The 26,029-nt window shown below is 39.1% G+C and overlaps 1 protein-coding gene across 3 annotated transcripts in view; it reads left to right on the top strand.

Annotated features, from left to right (window-relative positions):
- Positions 1-26,029, top strand: part of PTPN21 (protein tyrosine phosphatase non-receptor type 21) — an 82,807-nt gene that overhangs the window by 24,905 nt on the left and 31,873 nt on the right. For all 3 annotated transcript variants that reach the window (XM_060620483.3, XM_060620486.3, XM_060620484.3), the window contains exons 3-8: positions 7,828-7,997; positions 18,043-18,140; positions 19,974-20,041; positions 20,854-20,924; positions 23,611-23,698; positions 24,082-24,170. In XM_060620483.3, the coding sequence (XP_060476466.2) occupies positions 7,828-7,997; positions 18,043-18,140; positions 19,974-20,041; positions 20,854-20,924; positions 23,611-23,698; positions 24,082-24,170 (584 nt within the window). The remainder of the gene's footprint in view (positions 1-7,827; positions 7,998-18,042; positions 18,141-19,973; positions 20,042-20,853; positions 20,925-23,610; positions 23,699-24,081; positions 24,171-26,029) is intronic.

Genomic DNA, 26,029 nt, shown 5'->3' with positions numbered 1-26,029 from the left:
TACTTGATTTTAATTATGAGTATTTCTAATTTAAAAAAAAAAAAAAACTTTTTTGAAATGAAATTCACCTAACAAAAAATTAACCGCCTTAAAGTAAGCAATTTGGTGACATTTAGTATATTCACAACAGCACCTGTATCTAGTTCCAAAACATTTTCATTACCCTAGAAGGAAATGCTGTACTTACTAAGCAGTTAATTCCCTCCCTCTCCACCAACCACCAGTTTATTTTCTGTCACCGTGGATCTATTCTGGATGTTTCATTTAAGTGGAATCCTACAATGGGGTGCCTGGCTGGCTCAGTTGGTAGAGCATGTGATTCTTGAGGTTGTGAGTTCAAGCCCCATGTTGGGAATAGAGTTTACTTTAAAAAACAGAAAATAAGGCTACATCTTTAAAAATAAATAAATAAATGGAATCATACAATATGGGACCTTTTATGCCTGACTTCATTCACTTAACCTGTTTTTGAGGTTCATTCATATTGTAGTATGCATCTACTTCATTTTTTATGGCTGAGTAATATTCCATTGTGTGTCTGTTCCACAGTTTGTCTGTGCTTTCATCTACTGATGGATGGTTGGATTGTTTCTACCTTTTGGCTATTGCAAATATTGCTGGTATGAATATACATGTACCTGTTTTCATTTGGGTATATATCTAGGAGTGGGATTGCTGGGTCATATGATGATTGTATGTTTAACTTTTGAGGAATTGCCAAACTTTTCCATAGTGACTGAGCCATCTTACATTCCCACTCGCAATGTCTGAGGGTTCCAATTTCTCCACATTCTCACCAGTGCTTTTTATTTTTTATTTTTAAAATTATAGCCAGCCTAATGGGTGTGAAGTAGTATCTTATTGCAGTTATGACTTGCATTTCTCCAATAACTAATAATGTTGAGCATCTTTGCATGTGCTTATTGGCCATTTGTATATGTTCTTTAGAGAAGTGTCTTCAAGTCCTTTGCCTATTTTTTAATCGAGTTGTCTGTCTTTTTAATGTTGTGTAACAGTTGTTCATGTATTCAGATACTAGACCCTTATCAGATACATGATTTGCAAATATTTTCTTCTATTCTTTTTATTTTTAATGTTTATTTATTTTTAGGAGAGAGAGAGAGACAGAGCATGAGTGGGTGAGGGGCAGAGAGAGAGGGAGACACAGAGTCTGAAGCAGGCTCTAGGCTCCCAGCTGTCAGCACAGACCCTGATGGGGGACTCCAAACCCATGAACCGTGAGATCATGACCTGAGCCGAAGCCGGACGCTTAGCCAACTGAGCCACCCAGGCGCCCCTGTTTTCTTCTATTCTATAGTTGTCTTTTTCCTTTATTGATTTGGTCCTTTGATGTACACAGTTTTAAATTTTGATAAAGTCAAATTTATCTTTTTTTCCTTTGTTGTTCATGCTTTTTGTGTCATACCTAAGAATCCATTTCCAAATTCAAAGTCATGAAGATTTACCTCTGTTTTCTTCTAAAGAAATTCTGAAGACTTTCTTATATTTAGTTTGTTGATTCAGTTTGAGAAATTTTTATATATTGTGTGAAATAGGAGGGGTCTAATTTCATTCTTTTGCCTGTTGATCTTCAGTTGTCTTAGAACTATTTGTTGAAGAGACTGTTCTTTCTCCACTGAATGGTCTTGTTACTTGTTGAAAACCAGTTGACCATGGATGCACGGGTTTATTTCTGGACTCAATTTTATAACATTTATCTATATCTCTCTCTTATACTAGTACCTCACTATTTTGATTAAGGTAGCTTTTGTAGTAAGTTTTAAAATCAGAAAGTGAAAGTCCTCCTTTGTTCTTTTTCATGATCATTTTGGCTCTTTGAGTCCCTTTGTAATTCCATATGAACTCGAGAATTGGCTTTCTCTGTGAAAAAAGGCTATTGAAATTTTGATAGGGATTACATTTGAATCTGTAGATCACTTTTGGTAATCTTGCCATCTTACAATATTTAGTGTTCCAATCTATGAACACAGGATGTCTTTTCATTTAATTTCTTTCAGCAGTGAAGGGGTGCCTGGCTGGCTCAGTCAGTAGAGCATGCAACTCTTTTTTTTTTTTTTTTTAATGTTTATTTATTTTTGAGACAGAGAGAGACAGAGAATGAACGGGGGAGGGTCAGAAAGAGGGAGACACAGAATCTGAAACAGGCTCCAGGCTCTGAGCTGTCAGCACAGAGCCCGACGCGGGGCTCGAACTCACGGACCGCGAGATCATGACCTGAGCCGAAGTCGGCCGCTTAACCGACTGAGCCACCCAGGCGCCCCGAGCATGCAACTCTTGATCTCACGGTTATGAATTTGAGCCCCACATTGGGAGTAGAGATTACTTAAATATAAGATCTTTAGGGCACCTGAGTGGCTTTGTCGGTTAAGCGTTTGACTTCAGCTCAGGTCATGATCTCATGGTTCGTGAGTTCAAGTCCTGCTTCAGGCTCTGTGCTCACAGCTCAAATCTGGAACCTGCTGCAGATTCTGTGTCTCCCTCGCTCTCTGCCCCTCCCCCACTCATGCTCTGTCTCTCTGTCTCTGTCTCTGTCTCTTTCAAAAATAAATAAAAAATAAAATAAAATCTTTAAAAGGGGTGCCTGGGTGGCTCAGTCCGTAGAGCACGCAACTCTTGGCCTCAGGGTCGTGAGTTCAGGCCCCACGTTAGGCACAGAGCCTATTTAAAAAAAGAAAAATAGTAATGATTTATTTCAGCAGTGTTTTCTTTGTTCAGAATACAAGTTTTTCCACCTCCTTGGTTAAGTTTATTTCTGAATTTTTTATTCTTTTGGATGCTATTATAAATGAAATTGTATTTTAATTCCCTTTTGAAGTTTCCATTCCTGATGTGTTAGAATCCATACTGATCTGTGCATATTGATCTTATACTTAGAACTTTGCTGAGTTTATTAGCTCTGGTGAATTTTTTCTTTTTTGTAGGGGCACTTTGGGGATTTTTAAAAAATGTATAGGATCATGTCTTGTTTACACAGAGATATTTTTCCTTCTACCTGTTTTGGATGCCTTTATTTCATTTTCTTACCTAATAGCTCTGGCTAGAATTTCCAGTGCAGTGTTGGATAGCAGTGGTGAACATGGGCGTATGTATTTTGTTCCTGCCCGATCTTAGGGGGCAAGCTTTCAGTCTTTCACTGTTGAATATGTTAGCTGTGGGTTCTTCATAAAAGCTTTTGATGTTGAGAAGTTCTTTTGTATTCTTAGTTTTCTTAGTATTTTTACTGGGAGAGGGTGTTGAATTTTGTCCAATACTTTTTCTGTGTCACTTTAGATGATTATGTATTTTCTTTTCACGTTAATAATATGTTACATTGATTTTTTTGTATGTTGAACTACTCTTGCATTTCTGGGATAAATCCCACTTAGTTGGTCATGGGGTATGATTCCTTTAATATGCTGTTGGATTCAGTTCACTAGTATTTTGTTGAAGATTTTTGCATCTGTATTTATAAAAGCTATTGGTCTGTAGTTTTCTGATGCTGTCTTTGGCTTGGGTATCAGGATAATGCTGGCCTATAGATGAGGTAAGGAGTGTTCTCTTCTCTTCTTTGATCCTTCCCCTCCACCACACTTTGTGTTTTGGATGGATTTTGAATTATTTTGGAAAGCTAATTATCCTAATGCTCGAGATTATTATCTAAGACAAAGCCTCCAAAATGGACTTACACAGAAAATTCTCTACCTGATAAGAATTGAACTACAACACTTTGTTGTTCAAACTCTACCTATCCATCTTAGAGAAAAAACCTATTTATATTTATAAAATCCTATGCGGTCAGATGTTGTTATTTCATTATGTATGTGTATAAATTCTAAGGAAGCATTGAATCTAAAGATTATGGTGTTAGGAGATTTTAGTTACCCACATGTATGTAAACACTTCTAGCTGCAATTTTAGAAATACAATGCCTCCTTGGAAGTATTTAACAAGATATAAATTTGAATTTGGCTAGGCTTAACTACTTCATAAGGTAGAACTTGAACACAGGGGCAAGTATGAAAGCATATAATCAGTTAATGTTCAAATGTCCAAAATCTTAGACTCTCCTACAAATATAATAGCTAATCAGCAAGTAATTTGCTATATCTATTATTTTCAGCTGTTTGCACAATTAAACTCCTTGCTTCTCCTTTATAAGATATATAAAAAACTAATAATGGTGCAATTTTATAAGTGTATTTCTCTTCTTATTTGATTTTCTATCTATATGGCATGAGTAATAAATGCATTGCTAAAATAAACAGCACATTTTAAGAATTAGTTTATTTCTTTTAGAATGTACCTTTTTTAGAATGCTAGCAGATTATTCGTGTTTTTTCTTTTAATTATATCATAAGTTCACAGAAGGTACAACCACAAATTATATAAACCTATTGTGTTGTTTTTTGTTTTTTGTTTTTTTTTTAAGTAGGCTCCATGCCGAACGTGGGGCTTGAATTTATGATTCCTAGATCAAGAGTTGCATGCTCTACCAACTGAGCCAGCTAGGTGCCCCTAATAGTAAGCCTATAGTTTTATAACTATTTAAATATTTGTGTTTGGAGCATTCAAGTCCAACTATATTTAAAGGGAAAAGTAATATATACAACAAGTATTTTTAAGTCCTTTTAATTTGGGTTAAAAGTGATATACTGTTATGACCCAAATAGTTTTAGATCCTAAAGGGTGCCCAGCTTTCTGGTTTATGGCAAAAAATAAGTATTTGTGGAATTAAGTGCATAGCAGTTGTATGTTTTACAGACCAAACATGGTACATTCAGTCCAGTTCTAAGATAAAAACATAAAACGGGGGTGCCTGGGTGACTCAGTTAGGTGTCCACTTTGGCTCAGGTCATGATCTCACAGTTCCTGGGTTTGAGCCTCGCATGGGGCTCTGTGCTAACAGCTCAGAGCCTGGAGCCTGCTTCGGATTCTGTGTCTCCCTCTCTCTCTGCCCCTCTCCTGGTCATGCTCTGTCTCTCTGTCTCTCTCAAAAATAAATAAACATTAAAAAAAAAAAGGATAAAACATAAAACGTAAATACATTTAACAAAATGTGTTGTAATCGGTCCATGTAAGTGTAAAAAATTAGAAAATTATTTTGGGAGGGGGTATATAATTGATTTTACTGGTGTTTAGCAAAGTGGGTGAAACAAAATAATCTTTTTTTTTTTAAAGTTTATTTGTTTTGAGGGAGAGAAGGGACACTAGCACATGAGCGGGGTAGGGGCAGAGAGGGAGGGACAAAGAATCCCAAGCAGGCTCCCCACTGTCAGCAGAGTCTGACGTGGGGCTTGAACTCAGGAACCCTGAGATCTTGACCTGAGCCTAAATCAAGAGTTGGATGCTTAACCTGCTGAGCCACCCAGGCGCCCTTATTAAATAATCTTTTAAAAATATAGTAGTTTTCTAGTGGCAAAATGCATCGATTTAAGTTTTGCACTCAGTCCCCATGATGGAGGTGTGAAGGAGGTATTACACTTATTATTACCTTCTTTTACATTTGAGAAAACGGAATTGGTCTGATTGACTTTTCCACTTCCCAGTTAGCAAGTGAGTGTTAGAAATTAGACCCGGGACTTCAGATTTTAAGCATCAATTTCTTTCTGTTAAATGAGATTTTTCTTTTCTGTTTGTTGCAGTTCAAAAGAAATAAGGAATAATACTGTTTTCTATAAATGTGATATTCTGTCCTTAAAGACAACATGTAATTCATTTTATAAACATAATTATAACTTCAGAAAATAATTCACAATAAGACTCAGACTTGCTTCTATATTAAAGTGTGTTTGGATTTTCAAAACTGTGATTTCTATGCAGCTTTTCAAGGATAGGTTGTTCATACATTATCTCCTGCATAATGCTGGAGGGGCAGTGTGGTCTCATACAGTGGTTTTCACACTTGATCAAGGCACAGGAATTACTGGGAGTTTAATAGCTCAAGAAGCTCTCCAGGTAATTCTGGTAGAAGTGATCCACAGATACCTGGACAAACACTGGCTTTACAGTTTCACACACACACACACACACACACACACACACACACACACACACACACAATTATCTACTTCATAAGATAGTGGTGGTGATTCAATATATGATATTATTATAGTTCTTGGGACAGAACCTGGCACATAGTAAATGTTCAAGACATTTCATTCATATATGATGGCTTGGGTGGCAACAAAGAAGCAAGAGAGCCTTCTTTTCAACAAAATATATTGAATTCCTGCACTATTCTAGCTGTTTTGTTATAAAGGGGAAATGGACACATTCCTCACTTTTGTTGAGTTTACTTGATTAATAGATTCATTTTAAAGGTATACATCCTTCCCTTGTAACAAATTGTAAGATAAAATGAATATCAAGGGCATGTTTGTATAGTTCTTCTTTTTCCCTGTAAATTAAAAATTCATTTTTTTAATTTGAACTGGTTATTGCAAGTTAAAGAAATAGGCTGGTGGTATTATTTCTCGTTTTATTGTTGCTTTAAAGCTGTATTTGCCAATACAGTGCCACTGGATGCTGGCGGCTGTTTAAGTCAGTGAAAATTAAATAACATTAAAAATTTAGTTTCTTGGTGCACTAACCACATTCCAGGTGCCCCACAGCTCACATGCAGCTAGTGGCTGCTATATTGGAGATAGAACATTTACATCATCATAGAAAGTTCTGTTATACATGTTGCTCTAGATCCTAGAACAAAGCAGGGAATTTTTCCAGTTGCCTTGATCTGTAAACTGATTTTAAGGTAAACGTTAGTAGTGGCCCAAGGCTGTCATTTCAACGCCTACATGGATTAATAACCTCTCAGGTTGGCCAAGCCCATAGCTGGTATTGATTTCCCTGAACAGTTTCATTGCACAAGCAAGTGAGATTTAAATGCTAATATCTGGGCATTTTTTTAAACCTTCAAGCAATATACTTAAGTTGTCTTATTGGTTTAGGTATAGCTTTATGTGCACGCGCACTTGTGTGTGTGCGTGTGTGTGAGTGAGTGAAAGAGAGAGAGAGAGACAATTTACCTCCAGAGCATTACAATTGCTTTAAATTTGTATCTAATAAACTTTAGGGGGCAAATAAAAGTTGCAATTGCATCTATATTTCTAGAATTTACAATATTTATATAAATAATTTATTTATAGAAGCCAAATTCCAGAGTGGTGAAAAGTTGGACTAACACTATGTAGTCAGAATTCTTCTAGATATAACCCATTATACTTGTAAAATATTATGATAAATTTAGTATTTTGATAATTTTAAACCTAAACATTTTTTTCAGCACATGAGTTTTTTTTGTTAAAAACTCTGTAAAATTGTGTAGCACCTGCTACATTCTGATGTCTAGGCCATGAATGCATTTTTCTGTGCATAGTTCAAGAAATAGTCTGCGAGGGTAGTTGACTTTTCACCTTTATTTCCTGCATGTGTCTATATATATACCTATAAGAGGTGTTCTTTTCTTCAGGTTTTGCTATGGTGTCCCTTTTTGAGAAGGGAAGCCATAGGAGTCTGTTCTCACTTGGTCCCAGGTCATGGATGAGAGCAATTAGGAGAACAGAGGGAGCCTGGGTGGCTCAGTTCAGTGTCTGACTTTAGCTCAGATCATGATCTTGCGGTTCACGGGTTCGAGCCCGATGTTAGTGGTGCTGACAGCTCAGAGCCTGGAGCTGCTTCAGATTCTGTGTCTCCCTCTCTGCCTCTCCCCGGCTTGTGCTCTGTCTCTCTCTCTCAAAAATAAATAAAAAATATTAAAAATAATTTTAAAAAAAGATAGAAATTCTCTTGTACGTTTCTGCCTCCTTCAATGACTTTCCCTCTTTCCAGATCACTTACTTCAGTCTCTGGTACCACAACAAGCAAAATCAGCGCCGTTGGGTAGATTTGGAAAAGCCTCTCAAGAAGCAGCTGGATAAATATGCACTGGAACCTACCGTCTATTTTGGAGTGGTGTTTTACGTGCCTTCAGTTTCACAGCTGCAGCAGGAGATTACCAGGTGAGCACTAATATGCTCTTTGTTTTTAGGAAATAATCTAATGAGATTAAAAAAGTGACACCAAGGTTAAAGTCAGGAGATAAGACTAAACATTGCCCTCCTGCCCACATATTTAGCCACATTATTGCAGGGAGGTTCTGGTATGCAGTGTGTCAGAGTATTTTATTGTGTGTTGCATGAATTATGGTTTCACTAGGCACAAAGGAGTGATTAAAGGGGAAGATGATGTTTTTATCCTGGCTGTGAACTCTTCTTGTTGTGATGTTTCCTTCAAAGTTTTTGTTGATTTGTTTCTGATCTTTGTTAACACTGAAATGAGAGAGGAAATTTTAAAAAGTTGCAGAATCTGTCTTCATCCCTCAGGGAAATGTGCAGATGTGCAGAGGGGTTCTTACAGTTCTTTGACTTCAGTAGCTATAGTCTGTAGATAGTTGGGAGGGGGAGCATGTCCAGGGTAGAAGAGGCCAGTAAGTTCACTTAGAAGGGACAGAGGCAGAGACGGAAGGTCATATTAAGGAGTGGGATGGAGGAACTGCATTTTTTTTCCTTGAATAAAAAACAAGGAATAAAATTTGGATTCATGAGTCTGCCTTTCAGAGTTCTCCAAAATCCGCTACTACCTTATCTTTTGAACCCCATTTTACATTACTTTTCAGCCGAGCTGGACTACTTCCAGTGCCCGGAACATGCCGCATGCCTTTTCATCTTTGGGTCCTAGATCTTCCTTATTTATGTAGTGGAATCCTATTTGTCTTCTGAATTTCAGTTCAAAAGGCACCTCCTCCATGAAGTTTCTGTGACCCTTGGCCTGGAATGAGCTTTTGGCTTTTCCAGACTGTCCTACAATTTGCTCGTACTTGTGTTAAGATGGCAGTTGTTACAGCCTTTCGTTATAGTTCTTTGTGTACATATCTTATCTTTTTCTTGGATTTTAAACCTGTAAGTTTTCTTTAGCTTTACCTTTCGCACAGTATCTAACACGGTACCCTGTACATAAGAACCTGGTACTGCCCTGTGTTTGTGTAATGTTCTCTCTGAGTACTGAGTTTGCCAGTTAATTTATCGGAAGAAGATATGAAACCTAAGAAGCAAGAATCAGGTACTAGGGATAATAAACATGCACTGACTGTAAAAGTGACCTGCGATAGGAATGTTGACGAGAGAAGTAGAAGCCAGGAGGAAAAACAGCAACTGATCAATGACTCACTTATTGAAACATTTAGTGAAAATGTAATATGGTATGATGTCAGAGCTCTGTGGGAGACGAGTATACAAGTGACTAGGCTTTAATCCTGCCCTGGAGGAGTGACTGGAGTCTGGAAGCAACAGCCCGTGTAAATAAACAATTACAGTATATTATGATGATAAATGCTTTCATTAAAACAGAAGATTCCTAGGGGTGGGGCACCAAGGAACTGGAGCAGGCAAGTAAAGAAGTTGACTTTTCACTTGACTTTAGAAGGAATTTTCCAGTTAGAGGGAATAGCTGGTGCAGAGTAGGGGAGAGAATGAAAGCCTCTGGTGCTTTCAGGAAATTTCAGATATGACCTAGAGAGGGGAGAGGAGATTTGAAAAATAGGAATGTCCTAGTCATAAGGTCATGGTACAACGGGGAAAGGCATTTTCGAATTTTTACAGAATGGAATGATGACATTAGTATTTTACCAACATCACCTGTCACGGAAGGTAGCTTAGAGGTGGCAAGACTATATAGTTAGGAGACCAGTTAGGAATGTATACGCCACAATCCAGACATTAGTCTAGAATGTGGACCTGAACAAAGGCATTAGCTGTAGGAAGGACTAAGGCCTGGTAGATTGAGTCAGTAGGAGTGCACATTGATTATGTATAGGAGAACCTGGTAGAGAAGTTGTACCAGTAAGGATTAAGTTTGGCAGCATGTGACCAAAAACCCTAAATATCTTTCACTTGTTAAGTAAGTCCAGAGGTCAGCCATGCAGAGCTTCTGCTGCTCCACAAAGTCTTCAGGGACCCATGCTCTTTCTCTCTTTCTGTACTGCCATCCTTGGTGTGTTCTTTCCATTCACTGGGAGATATCCTTGTCAAATAATTCTAGAGAAGTTCTAGCTATCACATTCGTATTCTGGCAGCAAAAGGGTAAAACTGGTTCTACCCTTAGCTGATTCATGTTGTTTTTTAAAAATTTTATTTATTTATTTTGAGAGAGAGAGAGAATGTGAGTGGGGAAGGGGCAGAGAGGTGGAGAAAGAGAGAGAGAGAGAGAGAGAGAGAGAGAGAGAGAGTCCCAAGCAGGCCATGTGCTGTCAGCGCAGAGCCCAATGTGGGCCTCAAACTCCTGAACCATGCAATCATGACCCTAGCAGAAATCAAGAGTCGGATGGATGCTTAACCGCCTGAGCCATCCAGGTGCCCTGATTCATGTGCCTTTAAGAGGCCTTTCTCAGTTCCTCAGTCACACTACACTAGCCACATTTTAAGTACTCAGTAGCCACATGTGGCTAAAGGCTACCATATTGGACAGCACAGATATACATCATCTTTATCACTGCAGAAATTTCTGTTAGACAACACTGCTCTAAATCTAACAGTTCACAGGAGAAATTGGAGAATAGATGAACATGTTAAATGACCCTACAAGAGTGCAATCAGATTAACCCAGAATGTAGGGAATTCTACTTGACACATCATACCATTTTGAATACAGATAACATGAAAATAAAGAGAAGGAGTTTTTCTTTTTAAAATTAAGAGAGATTTAGAAATGCAATCCAATTAGGGCACCTGGGTGGCTCAGTTGGTTGAGCGTCTGACTCTGATTTCGGCTCAGGTCGTGATCCCAGGGTCCTGGGATTGAGCCCTTGCATCAGGCTCTGCACTGAGTGTGAAGCCTGCTTGAGATTCTCTCTCTTTGTCCATCTCCCTGCTTGTGCTCTCTCTGTATCTCTAAAATAAAAATTAAAAAAAAAAAAAATGTCAATTCAGTGTAATCTGTGAACCTGTTTAGATCCGTAGGGGCACCTGGGTGGCTGAGTGGGTTAAGTGTCTGACTAGGCTCACATCATGGTCTGGTGATTCATGGGTTTGAGCTCTGCGTTGGGCTCTGTGCTGACAGCTTAGAGCCTGGAGTCTGCTTCAGATTCTGTGTTTTCCTCTCTGCCCCTCCCCAACTCGTGCCCTGTCTGTTTCTCTCTCAAAAATACATAAACAAAAAAATTAAAAATAAAAAAAATAAAAATAAAAAAACTGTAAAAATACATTTTTGAGGGGCACCTGGCTAGCTCAGTTGGTAGAGCATGCAACTCTTGATCTCAGGATTGTAAGTTCAAGCCCCATGTTGGATGTAGAGATTACTTAAGTAAAATCTTCAAAAATATGTTTTTGAAGCAATCACAAAAATTGTATGTGGACTGGATATTGGGTAGCTTTAAGGCACTATTGCTCATTTTGTTGGTTATGTTAAAAATGTGGTGTTTTTTTTTTTTAAAGCTTATCTTTTAGGAATATGTACTAAAGTACCTGTAGGTGCTATGATATATCTGGGATTTGATTTAAAGCACTTGGGTGGGGAAGGGGAGAATGTAGAGGAAACAGTATGGATAAAGTGATGATTGAGGCTGCATGATAAGGATGTGTGGGTTTACTGGGACTTGTTTTCTGTATATGTGTTTCAGAATTTCCATAATAAAACTTAAAAATGCCATTACCTACACGTTAGCCTTCTAATACTAGCCTAAGAAAAACAAATGAAGGAAATAAATAAACCTAAAATAAATGTGGGTGGGGAGGGCACCTGGTGGCCCGGTTGGTTGAGTACCTCACTCTTGATTTCGGCTCAGGTCATGATCTCACAGGTCGTGAGTTTGAGCCCTGCATCGGGCTCAAGGCAGATGGTGCGGAGTCTGCCTGGAATTCTTTCCCTCTCTCTGCCCCTGCTCCACTTGTGCATGCGCATGTGCTCTTTCTCTCAGATAAACTTTAAGATAAACTCTCAAAATAAACTTTAAAAAAAAGGTGAAGGAAAAGACTGCCTCTTTATATACTGAAATATCTGTTGGGCAAAATGGGGCAACCTAATTTATTATAATTGTTTCATGTAATATTTCTTGTATAAAAGTATTTTATATTAGAAAGTTGATAAGTGCATAAGATTGAGATGAAACGTCTATTTTAATTAGTATTTTGGCTTTGGGCAAATTTATAGAACACTTGTTTAGAATTAAGATGTGCACTTTCTTTAATTCAGAACTGTTTGTAAGGAATAAAAGTTTGCATGTTACATTTTATTACTGTGTTTTTTTTAATTATTCTTTTTGCAGTAAATACTGAAAGAAGAGATTTGTAAATCATCCTTAGCCTCACCAGCATATTATAATTTTAACAAAAAGTGTTAATAGAAGTGGTAATAACCTTTGAAGTAAAATTTCTTGGTCCTTTCCTTTTAAGTAAATACTTAAATATATACATACATGCATACATAGACACACATATATATGGGTATATACATATATATGCATATGTACACATATGCACACACTGCTTGCTTCCATTAAAGGATTCTAAGGACAATACGATGAAAGATAATAGTAAAAGCAACCACTTACCTTTCTTACTATATGTCAGGCACTGTCCCAAGTACTTTATACTTAATCATTCACTTCCTCTGCACAACAAATCTTACAGAGTAGGTATTATTATCCATTTTGTAGATGAGGAAACTAAGGCACAGAAAGGCTAAATAAATATCTTGCCCAAGGTCATGCTGCCAGTATGTGGTAGAACTGAGATTTAAACTCAATCAGGCTGACTTCTCAGTCCTTGCTCTCAACCATAGTATTCATATGGACTCTAATATTAAAAAAAAAACAAAAAACAAAAAACTAAAGAAGTAGGATAAAAATACTAGGAAAATTCTTCACTGGAGATTTGTGACAGTCAAAAACACGCACTTTGGGGTCATTCTGACCGAGATTCAAACTCCGACTCAGCCTACCTTTGCGGTATTATTTAATCTCTGCATATTATTTAATCTCTGAGCTTCAGCTGTGCCTGAGTACAAGGTGGCTGTTATTAAACAGGTAGAGCAAGTGGTTAGGAAGGGAAGGAGGAGAGGGGAAGCAGTGACTGGCTGTGCCTGGAGTTTAGCTCTGAGCTCCATGGCAGTCAAGGCAAAAGAAGGAATTATCTGAGTTCCATCATCCATCATCTGATAAAACAAAACAGAACAAAACAAAACATATCAGTTTGCAAACATGACAGATTTTCTTGGTATATCATTCAAAAGGAAATTTTCAGGTGGGATTTTGTGTAGAAGACATTGAACCAGCAATGAACAATTTAGAGCGACTGTGGAGGAATCGACTCTTAAAATAGAAAAGTGTGACACAAGGCAAAAAAATGTGTGCCTTTCTGTGGAAGACTAAGCTAATTTGGTGCAGGTGTGTTGCTTTCCAGCGATTTGGTTTTAAGGAAAGCACCTAGAGTATTTAGAGTGGGGTATGTGGCTGGCATGTTCAATAGATAGACTTCTCTAAATACAATCTTCTTTAAATAGGCTTCGGAATGGAGCTGCCTAGTAGAAGGTTTGCAGTTTTCTTCTTTGACAAGATCCCAGAGCTACCAGCGTTCTGTTTGTCCGTTGAAGGAAATCTGTGGGTTCTGCTACTTACCACTAGCAGGTGGACGGGATAAGGTGGATCTAAATTCTTATCTGAATGGATGGTGTTTTTTGTAACAAAGAATGAAGACCTCACAGCTAGCTAAAATAAAAGTGGATGATGTTAGGAAACATATGAAGTGATTAAAGGGGTGGGCTCTGAGGGGAATTCAAACGTGACCAGGTTGCCTTCACAGATGCCAAACCCAGAAGAGATTCTGGATTCAAGATGGCTCTATAGACTATACTGGCAGGGAGTTGGTGTATCTTCATTCAACATTGTATTCCCAGCATCTAGAACAATGCTTGGCGCATAGTAGGCCCTCGTAATTACCAGTGAAATGAATAAATCAAAGGAAAGCAGCATAAATCTTCACTGTAGAGCTTTATCAAAATGGAGTAGTGGTTATAGATGAAATAACTGTTAATTGGCTTCACATGCTCAACCTTGTGAATGGGCGATAGTACTCTTATTTTACTGGTGATAATTTATTTTATTTTACTTATTTAAAGTCTACTTATTTTGAGGGAGAGAGAGTGGGAGAGGCAGAGGACGGGCAAAGAGAGAGGGAGAGAGAGAATCCCAATCAGGTTCTGACTCAGGGCTCTGTCCCAAGAATCATGAGATCATGATCTGAGGCTGAAATCAGGAGTCAGATGCTTAACCAACTGAGGCACCCAGGTGCCCCTTTATTGGTGATAAGTTAAAGCCACAGGTTATGACTTGCCCTTGTTCATTCAAACTCCTACATTGGGGAGCTGGAATTTAACCTAGGTCTGCTTGACTAAAGCTTGTGCTGGTAACTAGTGCCCTGTATATTGAAAGTGTAAACAGAAGTAAACCCACATTACAAGAGTATTAAGAAAGCATCATAGCAGCTATTCAGCTATTCTTTTGGGGATTTCTTCAAAATATTTTAATATAAGCCTGGTCTGAAATATCAGGAAGCATTTTCTTTTGGCTTTACTTTCTAGGGTAGGGAACTTCCATCAGAATAAGTAACTTCTACCAAAGTCTTATCTTACCAGGTTACTAGTCAGGGTTCTTATTTTTTAATTTTTATTTATATTATTATTATTTTTAATTTACAACCAAGTTAACGTATAGATAATAATGATTTCAGGAATAGACTTTTGTGATTCATCACTTACATAGAGCACCCATTGCTCATCCCAACAAGTGTCCTCCTTAATGCCCCTTGCCCATTTAGCCCATCCCCCCATCCAAAACCCCTCCAGCAACCCTCAGTTTGTTCTCTGTATTTAAGAGTCTCTTATGGTTTGTCCTCTTCCCTTATTTTACATTATTTTTGTTTCCCTTCCTTTATGTTCATCTGTTTTGTATCTTAAATTCCACATGAGTGAAGTCACATGATATTTGTCATTCTCTGACTGACTTATTTCGCTTAGCATAAACACTCTAGTTCCATCCATGTTGTTGCAAATGGCAAGATTTCATTACTTTTTTTTTTTTTTTTTAACATTTATTTATTTTTGGGACAGAGAGAGACAGAGTATGAACGGGGGAGGGGCAGAGAGAGAGGGAGACACACAGAATCGGAAGCAGGCTCCAGGCTCTGAGCCATCAGCCCAGAGCCCGACGCGGGGCTCGAACTCACGGACCGTGAGATCGTGACCTGAGCTGAAGTCGGCCGCTTAACCGACTGAGCCACCCAGGCGCCCCTCATTACTTTTTTTAATTATTTTTTTTAACGTTTATTAATTTTTGAGAGAGACAGAGACAGAGACAGAGAGTGAGTAAAGGAGGAAACGGAGTGGGGGAGACAGAAGCTGAAGTAGGGTCCAGGCTCTGAGCTGTCAGCACAGAGCCCAACGTGGGGCTCGAACTCACAGACCGTGAGATCATGACCTGAGCTGAAGTCGAATGCTTAACTGACTGAGCCACCCAGGCGCCCCAAGATTCCATTATTTTTGATCACCGAATAATATTCCATTATGTGTGTGTGTATACACTGCACACACACACATACACACACACGTATGTATACACACATATGTATACATACATACATGTATGCATGTGTATGTATACATATACATATACATAAATGTATGTGTACACACACACACACACACACACACACCCTGCTGCTTCTTTATCCATTCATCAGTTGATGGATATTTGGGCTCTTTCCATACTTTGGCTATTGTCAGTAGTGTTGCTATAAACGTTGGGGTGTGTGCGCTCCTTTGAAACAGCAGTCCTATGGGGCGCCTGGGTGGCGCAGTCGGTTAAGCGTCCGACTTCAGCCAGGTCACGATCTCGCGGTCTGTGAGTTCAAGCCCCGCGTCAGGCTCTGGGCTGATGGCTTGGATCCTGTTTCCGATTCTGTGTCTCCCTCTCTTTCTGCCCCTCCCCCGTTCATGCTCTGTCTCTCTCTGTCCCAAAAATAAATAAAAAGCGTTGAAAAAAAAAAAAATTAAGAAACAGCAGTCCTATATTCTTTGGATAAATATGTAGTAGTGCAATTGCTGGGTCGTAGGGTAGTTCTATTTTTAATTTTTTGAGGAACCTCCCTACTGTTTTCCAGAGTGGCAGCACCAGTTTGCATTCCCACCAGCAGTGCAAAAGGTTCCTCTTTCTCTGCATCCTCGCCAACATCTGTTGTTGCCCGAGTTGTTAATTTTAGCCATTCTGACAGGTGTGAGGTGGTATCTCATTGTGGTTTTGATTTGTATTTCCCTGATGATGAATGATTGTTGAGCATGTTTTCATGTGTCTCTTAGCCATCTTGATGTCTTCTTTGGAAAAGTGTTTATTCATGTCTTTTGCCCTCTCTTCACTGGATTATTTGTTTTTTGTTTGAGTTTGATAAGTTCTTTATAGATTTTAGATACTAACCCTTTATCTGATATGTCATTTGTAAATATCTTCTCCCATTCCATCAGTTGCCTTTTTGTCTTGCTGATTATTTCTTTCTCTGTGCAGCTCTTTATCTTGATGAGGTCCCAATTGTTCATTTTTACTTTTGTTTCCCTTGCCTTTGAAGACATGTCAAGTAAGAAGTTGCTGTGGCCAAGGGGCACCTACCTGCATAGCTCAGTCAGCTAAGCCTCTGACTTTGGCATAGGTCATGATCTCCTAGTTTGTGGGTTTGAACCCTGCATCAGGCTCTCTGCTGTCAGCACAGAGACCGCTTCGGATCCTCTGTCCCCCTCTGTCTCTGCCCTTCCCCTTGGTTCTCTCTCTCTCTCTCTCTCAATAAATAATTTTTAAAAACTTAAAAAAAAAAAGTTTTTGCAGCCGAGGTCAAAGATTTTGTTGCCTGTCTTCTCCTCTAGGATTTTGATGGCTTCCTGCCTTACGTTTAGGTCTTTCATCCATTTTGAGTTTATTTTTGTGTATGGTGTAAGAGAGTGGTCCAGGTTCATTTTTCTGCATGTTGCTGTGCAGTTTTCCCAACACAATTTGCCGAGGAGACTGTCTTTTTCCATTGGATATTCTTTCCTGCTTTGTCAAAGATTAGTTGGCCATATGTTTGTGGGTCCATTTCTGGGTTCTCTATTCTGTTCCATTGATTTATGTGTCTGTTTTTGTGCCAGTACCATACTGTCTTGATGATGACAGCTTTGTAATACAGCTTGAAGTCTGGGATTGTGATGCCTCCAGCTTTGGTGTTATTTTTCAGGATTGCTTTGGCTATTTGGGGTCTTTCCTGGTTCCATACAAATTTTAGGATTGTTTGTTCTACCTCTGTGAAGAATGCTGGTGTTATTTTGATAGACATTGCATTGGATATGTAGATTGCTTTGTGTAGTATTGACATTTTAACAATATTTGTTCTTCATATCCAGGAGCATGGAATCTTTTTCCATTTTTTTGTGTCTTTTTCAATTTCTTTCATAAGCTTTCTATAGTTTTCATTGTGTAGGTTTTTCACCTGTCTGGTTGGGGTTATTCCTAGGTATTTTATGGTTTTTGGTGTAATTGTAAATGGGATTGATTTCTTGATTTCTCTTTCTGACTAGTTAAGGTTTTTAAAGTAATGATTGGTCATGGATTCTCCGTTTCTCCAACTAAACAGAACAAAACTTAGGAACTGTTTTACAGGGCATTGGAAAGGCGACCAGTCATCTGAGTGGTTGTAGCTTTGAAATAACTACAGTTAAGGATAAGTGATTCAACAAATTGATTACATTGTGTGTGTGTGTGTGTGTGTGTGTGTGTGTGTGTGTGTGTGCACGCGCGCGCGCGCATGCATACAGGCACGTATATGTATGTGTAGGTGCAGATATGGTCAAGGACATTCTTGTCATTTTTTGAAACCATCTGGGGTTAAGGTTTTCTTTGACTAGTTTTTGCTCTTCTACCAAATTATTGTAAAATGTATTGTGTCTCAATTGGAGGTAATATTGATACTGACTTTTTTTAATTGACATTTTTTATAGGTACCAGTATTATCTGCAGCTGAAGAAAGATATCTTGGAAGGAAACATTCCTTGTACATTAGAACAAGCAATTCAGCTAGCCGGCTTAGCTGTTCAAGGTAAATAATGGCAATCGATGATGTAATGGATATATCAGATTGAAATGTATGTTGTAACAGGGACGCCTGACTGGCTCAGTCAGTGGAGCATGTGACTCTTGATCTAAGGGTTGTAATTTTGAGCCCCACATTAGGTGTGGAGATAACTTAAAAAAAAAATCTTTAAAAAAATGTGTGTTATAACAAAAACAACAAAGGATTCTTAAAATAACTGACTTCCTATAGTGGTGTTAGTGAAATTAGTTTTCTTGCAGGAAAAAATAAATTTGGATACCTTTCGTGAAATATGAGACTTCTGGAGGTGAAGCATGTTAGCCTATGTCAACAGAGCAACCAAAAACAGAGAAAACACACACACACACACACACACACACAACATGTAATATGCTGTGTATTCCTCCAGTGCAAGGACTTGATCTGTAGCTAGCTAATATTTTAGGAAGAAAGATCAGGCAAACAGTGAGGTTGATGAAGTTATATTAACGCTTATACTTTTAGCAGACGTCATTTATTTGGTTTCTTAAGCAGTTGTCCTGGATTATAGAGCATTGTCAATCATAACAGATAAAGCTTTGCATTTTGTAAGTGTTTTTGGATTGTGTCATTCTGTTCTGTTTCCCATGTCTAATCAACATGTATTTACATGCATGTATATATTTTGGGAAGACTTCTGATGGGTCATTATTTCAAATGATAATTGGCATTAATTTTGGGAATTGAAACTTAACCAGAAGAATCTTTAATAAAGTTCCTTCAGATATTAGAAGGTATGGAGACATATATCATTTCTAGACAAACAAATGCCTGATACACATGGAGCCATATTCCTTTTCAAGGTACTTTGAATCTTCCTAAATATCATCTTTGGCTTTAAGAGTTAGTTTTTCATGGGTCGCCTGGGTGGCTCAGTTGGTTGTGTGTCCAGCTTCGGCTCAGGTCATGATCTCACAGGTCGTGAGTTCGAGCCCTGCGTTGGGCTCTGTGCTGACAGCTCAGAGCCTGGGGCCTGCTTCAGATTCTATGTCTCCCTCTCTCTCTCTCTTTCTGTCCCTTCCCTGCTTGTGCTCTGTTTCTCTCTGTCTCAAAATTAAATAAACATTAAAAAAAAAAGTTAGAAAGGTTTTCATAAGGTCTTTGCAGAACTATCATTTTTTTTTTTAACAATTAAAAATTCCTAAAGCAGACACATCTTGCTGTAGCATGTTCAAGTGATCTAATTTCATTTCCTAGAGGTGATCACTGGTATAAACAGTTTGGTTTCTTTCTGATATCTTCCAGTGCATAAGTAAGCACACGTGATTACAGGGTAGCTTTTGTTTGTTATTCATAAAAATGAGATCATGATACATTTAGTTTGTAACTTATTTTTTCCCTTTATTTGTAGGTATTTTTCCAAGTTTAAGACACATGAATCTACCTAATATATATATATTATATTAAATAATAAATAATATATATATTTTTAATGTTTCATTTATTATTTTTGGGAGAGAGAGACAGAGCATGAGCAGGGGAGGGGCAGAGAGAGAGGGAGACACAGAATCTACAACAGGCTCCACGCTCTGAGCTGTGAGCACAGAGCTCAACGCGGGGCTCAAACTCACAAACTGTGAGCTCGTGACCTGAGCCAAAGTCAGACAGTTAACCAAGTGAGCCACCCCATTAATATTTTTAAAAAGACTTTTTAAAACATATACTGTATAGCAGCTATAAGGCATATTTGACTTCTAAGTCATAAGCATACCATCTATATACTGCATATTACATTTGGTTGTACATGTTTTTCTTTGCAAATTAAACATAACTAATGTGAATATTTGTCATTTTGCACAGCCGATTTCGGTGACTTTGATCAATATGAATCCCAGGACTTCCTTCAGAAATTTGCCTTGTTTCCTGTGGTAAGACTTCTTTCAACATTGGGCTTTTTATAAATAGTTTATTTCCACATCCTTTAATAATCCCCAAAACAAAGTCCATATGGTGGATTTACTGGGCTGGAATAGTGTTTAAAAAAATCAATTGCCTCATAAACAACTCAAGTGGAAGTGCTTTCCTTTGTAGTCTTACTGGTCGTTGTAAACCCACAGAAATGGAAGGGGTGCAGTCACTGGGCTGCAGCCAGAGAGATTTGTTTTGTGTTTGGGTGTGAGTCTAAGAGAGGGATTCACTTCCAACTTCTGAGGAACCCCACAGAGGTTTTGCTTTTAACCGAAGGCTCGAAACCTCTCAGTTTTGTGGGAATGAATTTGGCTTCTCAGCAGCAGTGTAAAAAGTAGATGGCAAGAAGACACTGCTGTCTGCTTTTTAAAGTCACTACTGATGTGATTGACGGGAAAACCACATTGGAACAACTACGGGAGGTGTTATGATGCTCTTCTGAGTGTCTACACGGCCAGCCGGGGAACACACAAGGTGTTGTCGTTGTGCTGGACTCAGAACTGGCTGCTGGGTGATGTTGCCAACCTGAAATAACTCAGCTGAGACCTTCTCCGGGATGAACTGAGAAGGCGGGGCGGGTGTTCTGGCTCCTGAGCAAAAGCTACTTCATTCCTTAGAAGGATCTTGATCACATACTTAAGCAAATCTCCCGCATGCTGATACTAGTCCGAATTTTGCCTGCTAGTGACAGGAGTCACTAACAGGAGCGGTGATTCCTCTGAAGAAATTTCGGTGGCTTGTTTACATACTTACTGCAGTGTATTTTCTTCAGGGGTGGTTACAAGATGAAAAAGTATTGGAAGAAGCAACCCAAAAAGTGGCCTTACTGCATCAGAAATACAGGTAACACTAAGAGATAAGAAATGGAAATCGTGTGGAAGCAAAGCCGGGTTGACTATGATATATGTACTGACACGGTTAAAACTTGGAGCTTTCGTGCTGCTGCAGCCACTACTTCTGCTCTGGGGAGCCAGCGTTCCATTGCACTCAGTGTGCCAAGTGCTGTTCTAATCACTTCCCCGTGTTAATTCATTTACTGTCCATGGTTATCAGTGAGGAAGCTGAGAACATTGAAAGCAGCCAGTCACTGAAGGGTGCCACTTCTTTACTCCATATAGTAAAGGTTTCAGTGGTGACCTAGTCTCATGTGGGTTAATGCAAGATTAGGGAGACTTGTTTCCTATTGTGATGCAGCCCGTGTAGAGTTACCCCCCAGTATACCTTTGGAAACTGTATCTCTGTCTTCTGGGCAATCTGTACCATGAGCTGTGTTTCTTGCCCTGGCCCATGCATGTGGGTAAATAATGGCCTCATTTGGTAGTGAACCTGTATGTGTTCTGTGTAAGAAAAATCCTCCCCCATGGGGCACTTGGGTGGCTCAGTCGGTTAAGTGTCTGACTTCGGCTCAGGTCATGATCTTGCAGTTCGTGAGTTCTGGCCCCACATCTGGCTCTGACAGCTCAGAGCCTGGGTTGTGCTCTGGATTCTGTGTCTCCCTTTCTCTCTGCCCCCACTCATGCTCTGTCTCTGTCTCAAAAATAAACATTAAAAAAATTAAAAAAAAAAAAAAGAAAAAAATCCTCCCCCGGAGAATGCTAGGTCTTACTCTCAACCGAATGCTACATAGTTCCAGGTATGTTAGATAACATTACGCTCTTATAACCACTCTTTAAGGTAAATGATATTCTGTTTTTACAGATTGAAAAAACCAAGCTCAAAAAGAGTAAATAACTTGCCCAAAGCTACATGTGGTAGAGACGGGATTTGAACCGAGGTGTATCTAATTATAACCTATTGTTCATCCCCTCCCATTAAAAATAACCTTTTGCCTTTAGTGTCTTCCCACTCAAATCCATAGAGTTGCTCACTAGAGACCAATCTTCTTTTAAAAAAAAAAAATTTTTTTTTTAATGTTTATTTACTTTTGAGAGGGAGAGAGAGAGAGACAGTGAGCAGGGGCAGGGGAGGGGCAGAGAGAGAGGGAGAGACACAGAACTCAATGGGCTCCAGGCTCTGTGGTGTCAGCACAGAGTCTAATGCCGGGCTTGAACTCATAAACTGAGATCATGACCTGAGCTGAAGTCAGACGCTTAACCAACTGAGCCACCCAGGCACCCCAAGATCAATCTTCTTAAAACACCACTTTCTTTTCATCTCTCCTTCTTGCTTTCCCAAGTACTCATGAGTCTTTTCTGGCTTTCCACTAGCCTGAGTTCATTAGCCTTGGGATTAAAGACTTGGTCACGTCCTGCCTTTCTGGCTTCACTTTTTGCTGTCCCAAATAAACCTTTTCTTTTCTGCCAGCATAATTCATCCCTCAGGCACTTATCACCCTATCTTTTGTTACTTTCATGTACTCATTTGTGCATCTTTTTTTTTTTAATTTTTTTTAATCTTTATTTATTTTTGAGAGAGAGAGACAGAGAGAGAGAGACAGAGTGCGAGCGGAGGAGGAGCAGAGAGAGGGAGACACAGAATCCCAAGTAGGCTGCACAGAGCCCGATGCGGGGCTCGAACTCCCAAATCGTGAGATCATGACCTGAGCCAAAGTCGGACGCTTAACCGACTGAGACACCCAGGCGCCCCTTGTTTGTGCATCTTTTTAAAAGATAGTTTAGTACTATTATTCTGTATGAGGCTGGATGCTGTGGCATGAAGATAAATAGAACAATTAGCTGCCATCAAAGGATGTATTCCCTGCTTTGGAGTCTTAAGGGGTGGGCATTGGAATAGTAATTATAAACTAACAATGTTATATGAGTGCAGTGGGGGAGGTGTGCATAGAATGTGGTGGGTCTGCATGGATGGAGCAGGGGCATCTGATTTAGACTCAGGGATATCACAGCAGGTGACAAAGGAGTGATACGTAGGCTGACTCTTGAAAGCTATTAGGGATTGATCAGGTGCACAGGTGAGTGACAGTTGTGCCAGGAAGACGGATCAGCATGTGCAGAGGCCAGCATGAGAGAACATCATGGCTTGGTTGCAGGGTGGGATGCCTTATGGATGCTGGAGGAACAGCAGATGAGGCTGGGGGGGGACAAGCCTCCATGCAGTTGAGAACCTTCTTTACCCACACTGCCTTCCTGCCCACCCTTGTAACTCTGCCCCCAGAAAAGGATTACCATCTTCTAACCCTTACCATCTTCTAACACTTATCGCTTGGCATTTAGCACACGATGCTTAGTATTGCCTGATATTTTGGATAATAAGCAGTTACTTAGTGGTTTCAAATGAATTCCAGCTTTCAGTGAAGACTTTTTAGGGAGATTGACTCCCCACGTCTCCCTGGCCTGCCCGAAGTACAGGGATGGGATCTTTATAACCCTCAGCGTTCAGCAGAGTGCTGTGCGTGTAGTTGACTTTCAATCGATGTTGATGGATCCGTTGAAGTAATTTCTGGTATGCTTAAAAATTTGAAATGTTTGTAAATATCTTATACCAAATTGATTATGTAGTTTTTTAGCAACGCCTCCTCCCCACCCCCATTTTTGGTTCTGTGATCAACCTCACATCTTTTGGGTTGCAGAAGGCTCACGGCTCCTGATGCTGAAATGCTGTACATGCAGGAGGTAGAGAGGATGGACGGCTATGGAGAAGAGAGCTACCCCGCAAAAGTGAGTATGGCATGAAGGCTGGGGCTCTCCCAGTCCATCTCAGGAGCTCAGAGGACAGTGGGGAGGCCTGGGGACACCCTGTGGTGCAGAGGCGGGAGGCATGGGAAAGTCTGGAAACTGGAAAGCTGAGGACCTGTGACCAAAATTTCTTAGTAAAACACACTCCTGTTTTGCAATTTGTTCTTTGAAATGCTCTTGAAAATGGGTTCTTTGAGGAGCCCGGTTTGTCCTCTTTTCATACCTATTTGACAAGGTGATTCCTTTAAACCTTTCAGACTTTGCCCTCCATGTAGGTCTTCTGAGCATCTGCTAAGCTGGGTTCATTGTCACACTTCTCATGCACCTGCTGCCCAAATGCTTCTTTCTGTGCTTTCTCCTTTCAGGATAGCCAAGGCAGTGACATATCCATTGGAGCATGTCTTGAAGGCATCTTCGTGAAACACAAGAATGGAAGGCCTCCTGTGATATTTAGGTACTTTGCTTACATCCTGTGCACTTTTCTGCGGCTCCTCTTGGTGATAGTTTTTAGTACATGTACTAGTAATAGTGCCCACAAATCTCACCCTGGGTCTCATTAGGAAATGGAAATATGCCCCTCCTAGAATAAAATAACACCTGACTGCATTGGTTCTTTTATAAGCCACTTTCTTCAAAACCAAATGTGTGGAAAACAGTGCTTATAATAATGGCCTACTTATGAAATGCTTAAAGGTGGGTGACCCTTTTCTTACCAAATGGAGGCTGTTCTTTGTTTTGATGTGAGTTTTTAATTTCAGCTCTAGATTCTAGGACTGTCTTTTTGTGGAAAATCTGGGCCTTTCTCTGATTCTAGCCATGCACTAAAATTCCTAAAATACTAGCATCTAAGCAAATTTCTTTCTTTCTTTTATTTATTTATTTTTTTTTGGTTAAGCAAAGTTCAGTTACTTTTTATAATGTTCATTTTTTTCCTGATTATAAAAATGTGATGCTATTCATTTGTGGAAATCTTAGGAGGTTTATAGCGAGAGGATCTATAGCAATGTGCTAATAGTGGCCAACTTCAAACAATGAAATTGCAGGTGGTTTAAATTTCCCTTTCAGTATTCTGTATTTGAATTTATATCTTGAAGATAGCCAATTAGACCATGTTATTCAATCCCTGCCTTTTCATTCCTTAAAATTCATATCCTAGAAAATCCAAAGTGTCATTTCATAGAAATAGTTCCAGTATTATTCAGAGATTCTATTTTCTATTTACTTTGATTGTTTTTTTGGGGTTTTTTTTTTTGTTTTTTGTTTTTTTACTTTGATTCTATTCTTGACGAAAATTTAAAAGTTTATATTGTTTTTGCAGAGCAGTAAAACATTATATCAGTTATCAGTTTTGGTTCTGGGTTCCTTTGTGTTTACTATTTACTGAGTGCTTGTCATGAGCCAGGTTCTGTGCTGAGTGCTCTCTGTGTATTTTTTCATGTGATCTTTACAACTCTGAGCAGATGGTACTACCACCACTTTCCACATGGTTTAATTGAGCCTTAGAAAAATGAAGTGATTTGTCTAAGGTCACCCAATTATAAACTCGCGTAACCAAGAACTCAGATTCTCCACTTAAACTCAGATTCTCCACAGATTAACCACTGTGTTAAATGGCCTCTTTTATTTTTATTATTTATTTATTTATTTAAATTTTTATTAATTTTTTTAATTTACATCCAAGTTAGTTAGCATATAATGCAACAATGATTACAGGAGTAGATTCCTTAATGTCCCTTACCCAGTTAGCCCATCCCCCCCCCCCCCACACAACCCCTCCAGTAACCCTCTGTTTGTTCTCCATGTTTAAGAGTCTTTTATGTTTTTGTCCCCCTCCCTGGTTATATTATGTTTGCTTTCCTTCCCTATGTTCATCTGTTTTGTATCTTAAAGTCCTCACATGAGTGAAGTTATATGATATTTGTCTTTCTCTGACTAATTTTGCTTAGCATATTACCCTCTAGTTCCATCCATGTAGTTGCAAATGGCAAGATTTCATTCTTTTTGATTGCCGAGTAATACTCCATTGTGTATATATACCACATCTTCTTTATCCACTCATCCATCGATGGATATTTGGGCTCTTTCCATACTTTGGCTATTGTTGATAGTGCTGCTGTAAACATTGGGGTGCATGTGCCCCTTCGAAACAGCACACCTGTATCCCTTAGATAAATACCTAGTAGTGCAGTTGCTGGGTCGTAGGGTAGTTCTATTTTTAATTTTTTGAGGAACCTCCATACTGTTTTCCAGAATGGCTGCATCAGTCTGCATTCCCAGCAACAGTGCAAAAGAGATCCTCTTTCTCCGCATCCT

This window comes from Panthera onca, chromosome B3 (assembly GCF_046562875.1).
Source record: "Panthera onca isolate mPanOnc1 chromosome B3, mPanOnc1 haplotype 2, whole genome shotgun sequence".
Taxonomy (NCBI): Eukaryota; Metazoa; Chordata; class Mammalia; order Carnivora; family Felidae; genus Panthera; species Panthera onca.
Note: the sequence above shows the minus strand (reverse complement) of the source record. Positions and strands in the feature narration are given on the sequence as shown.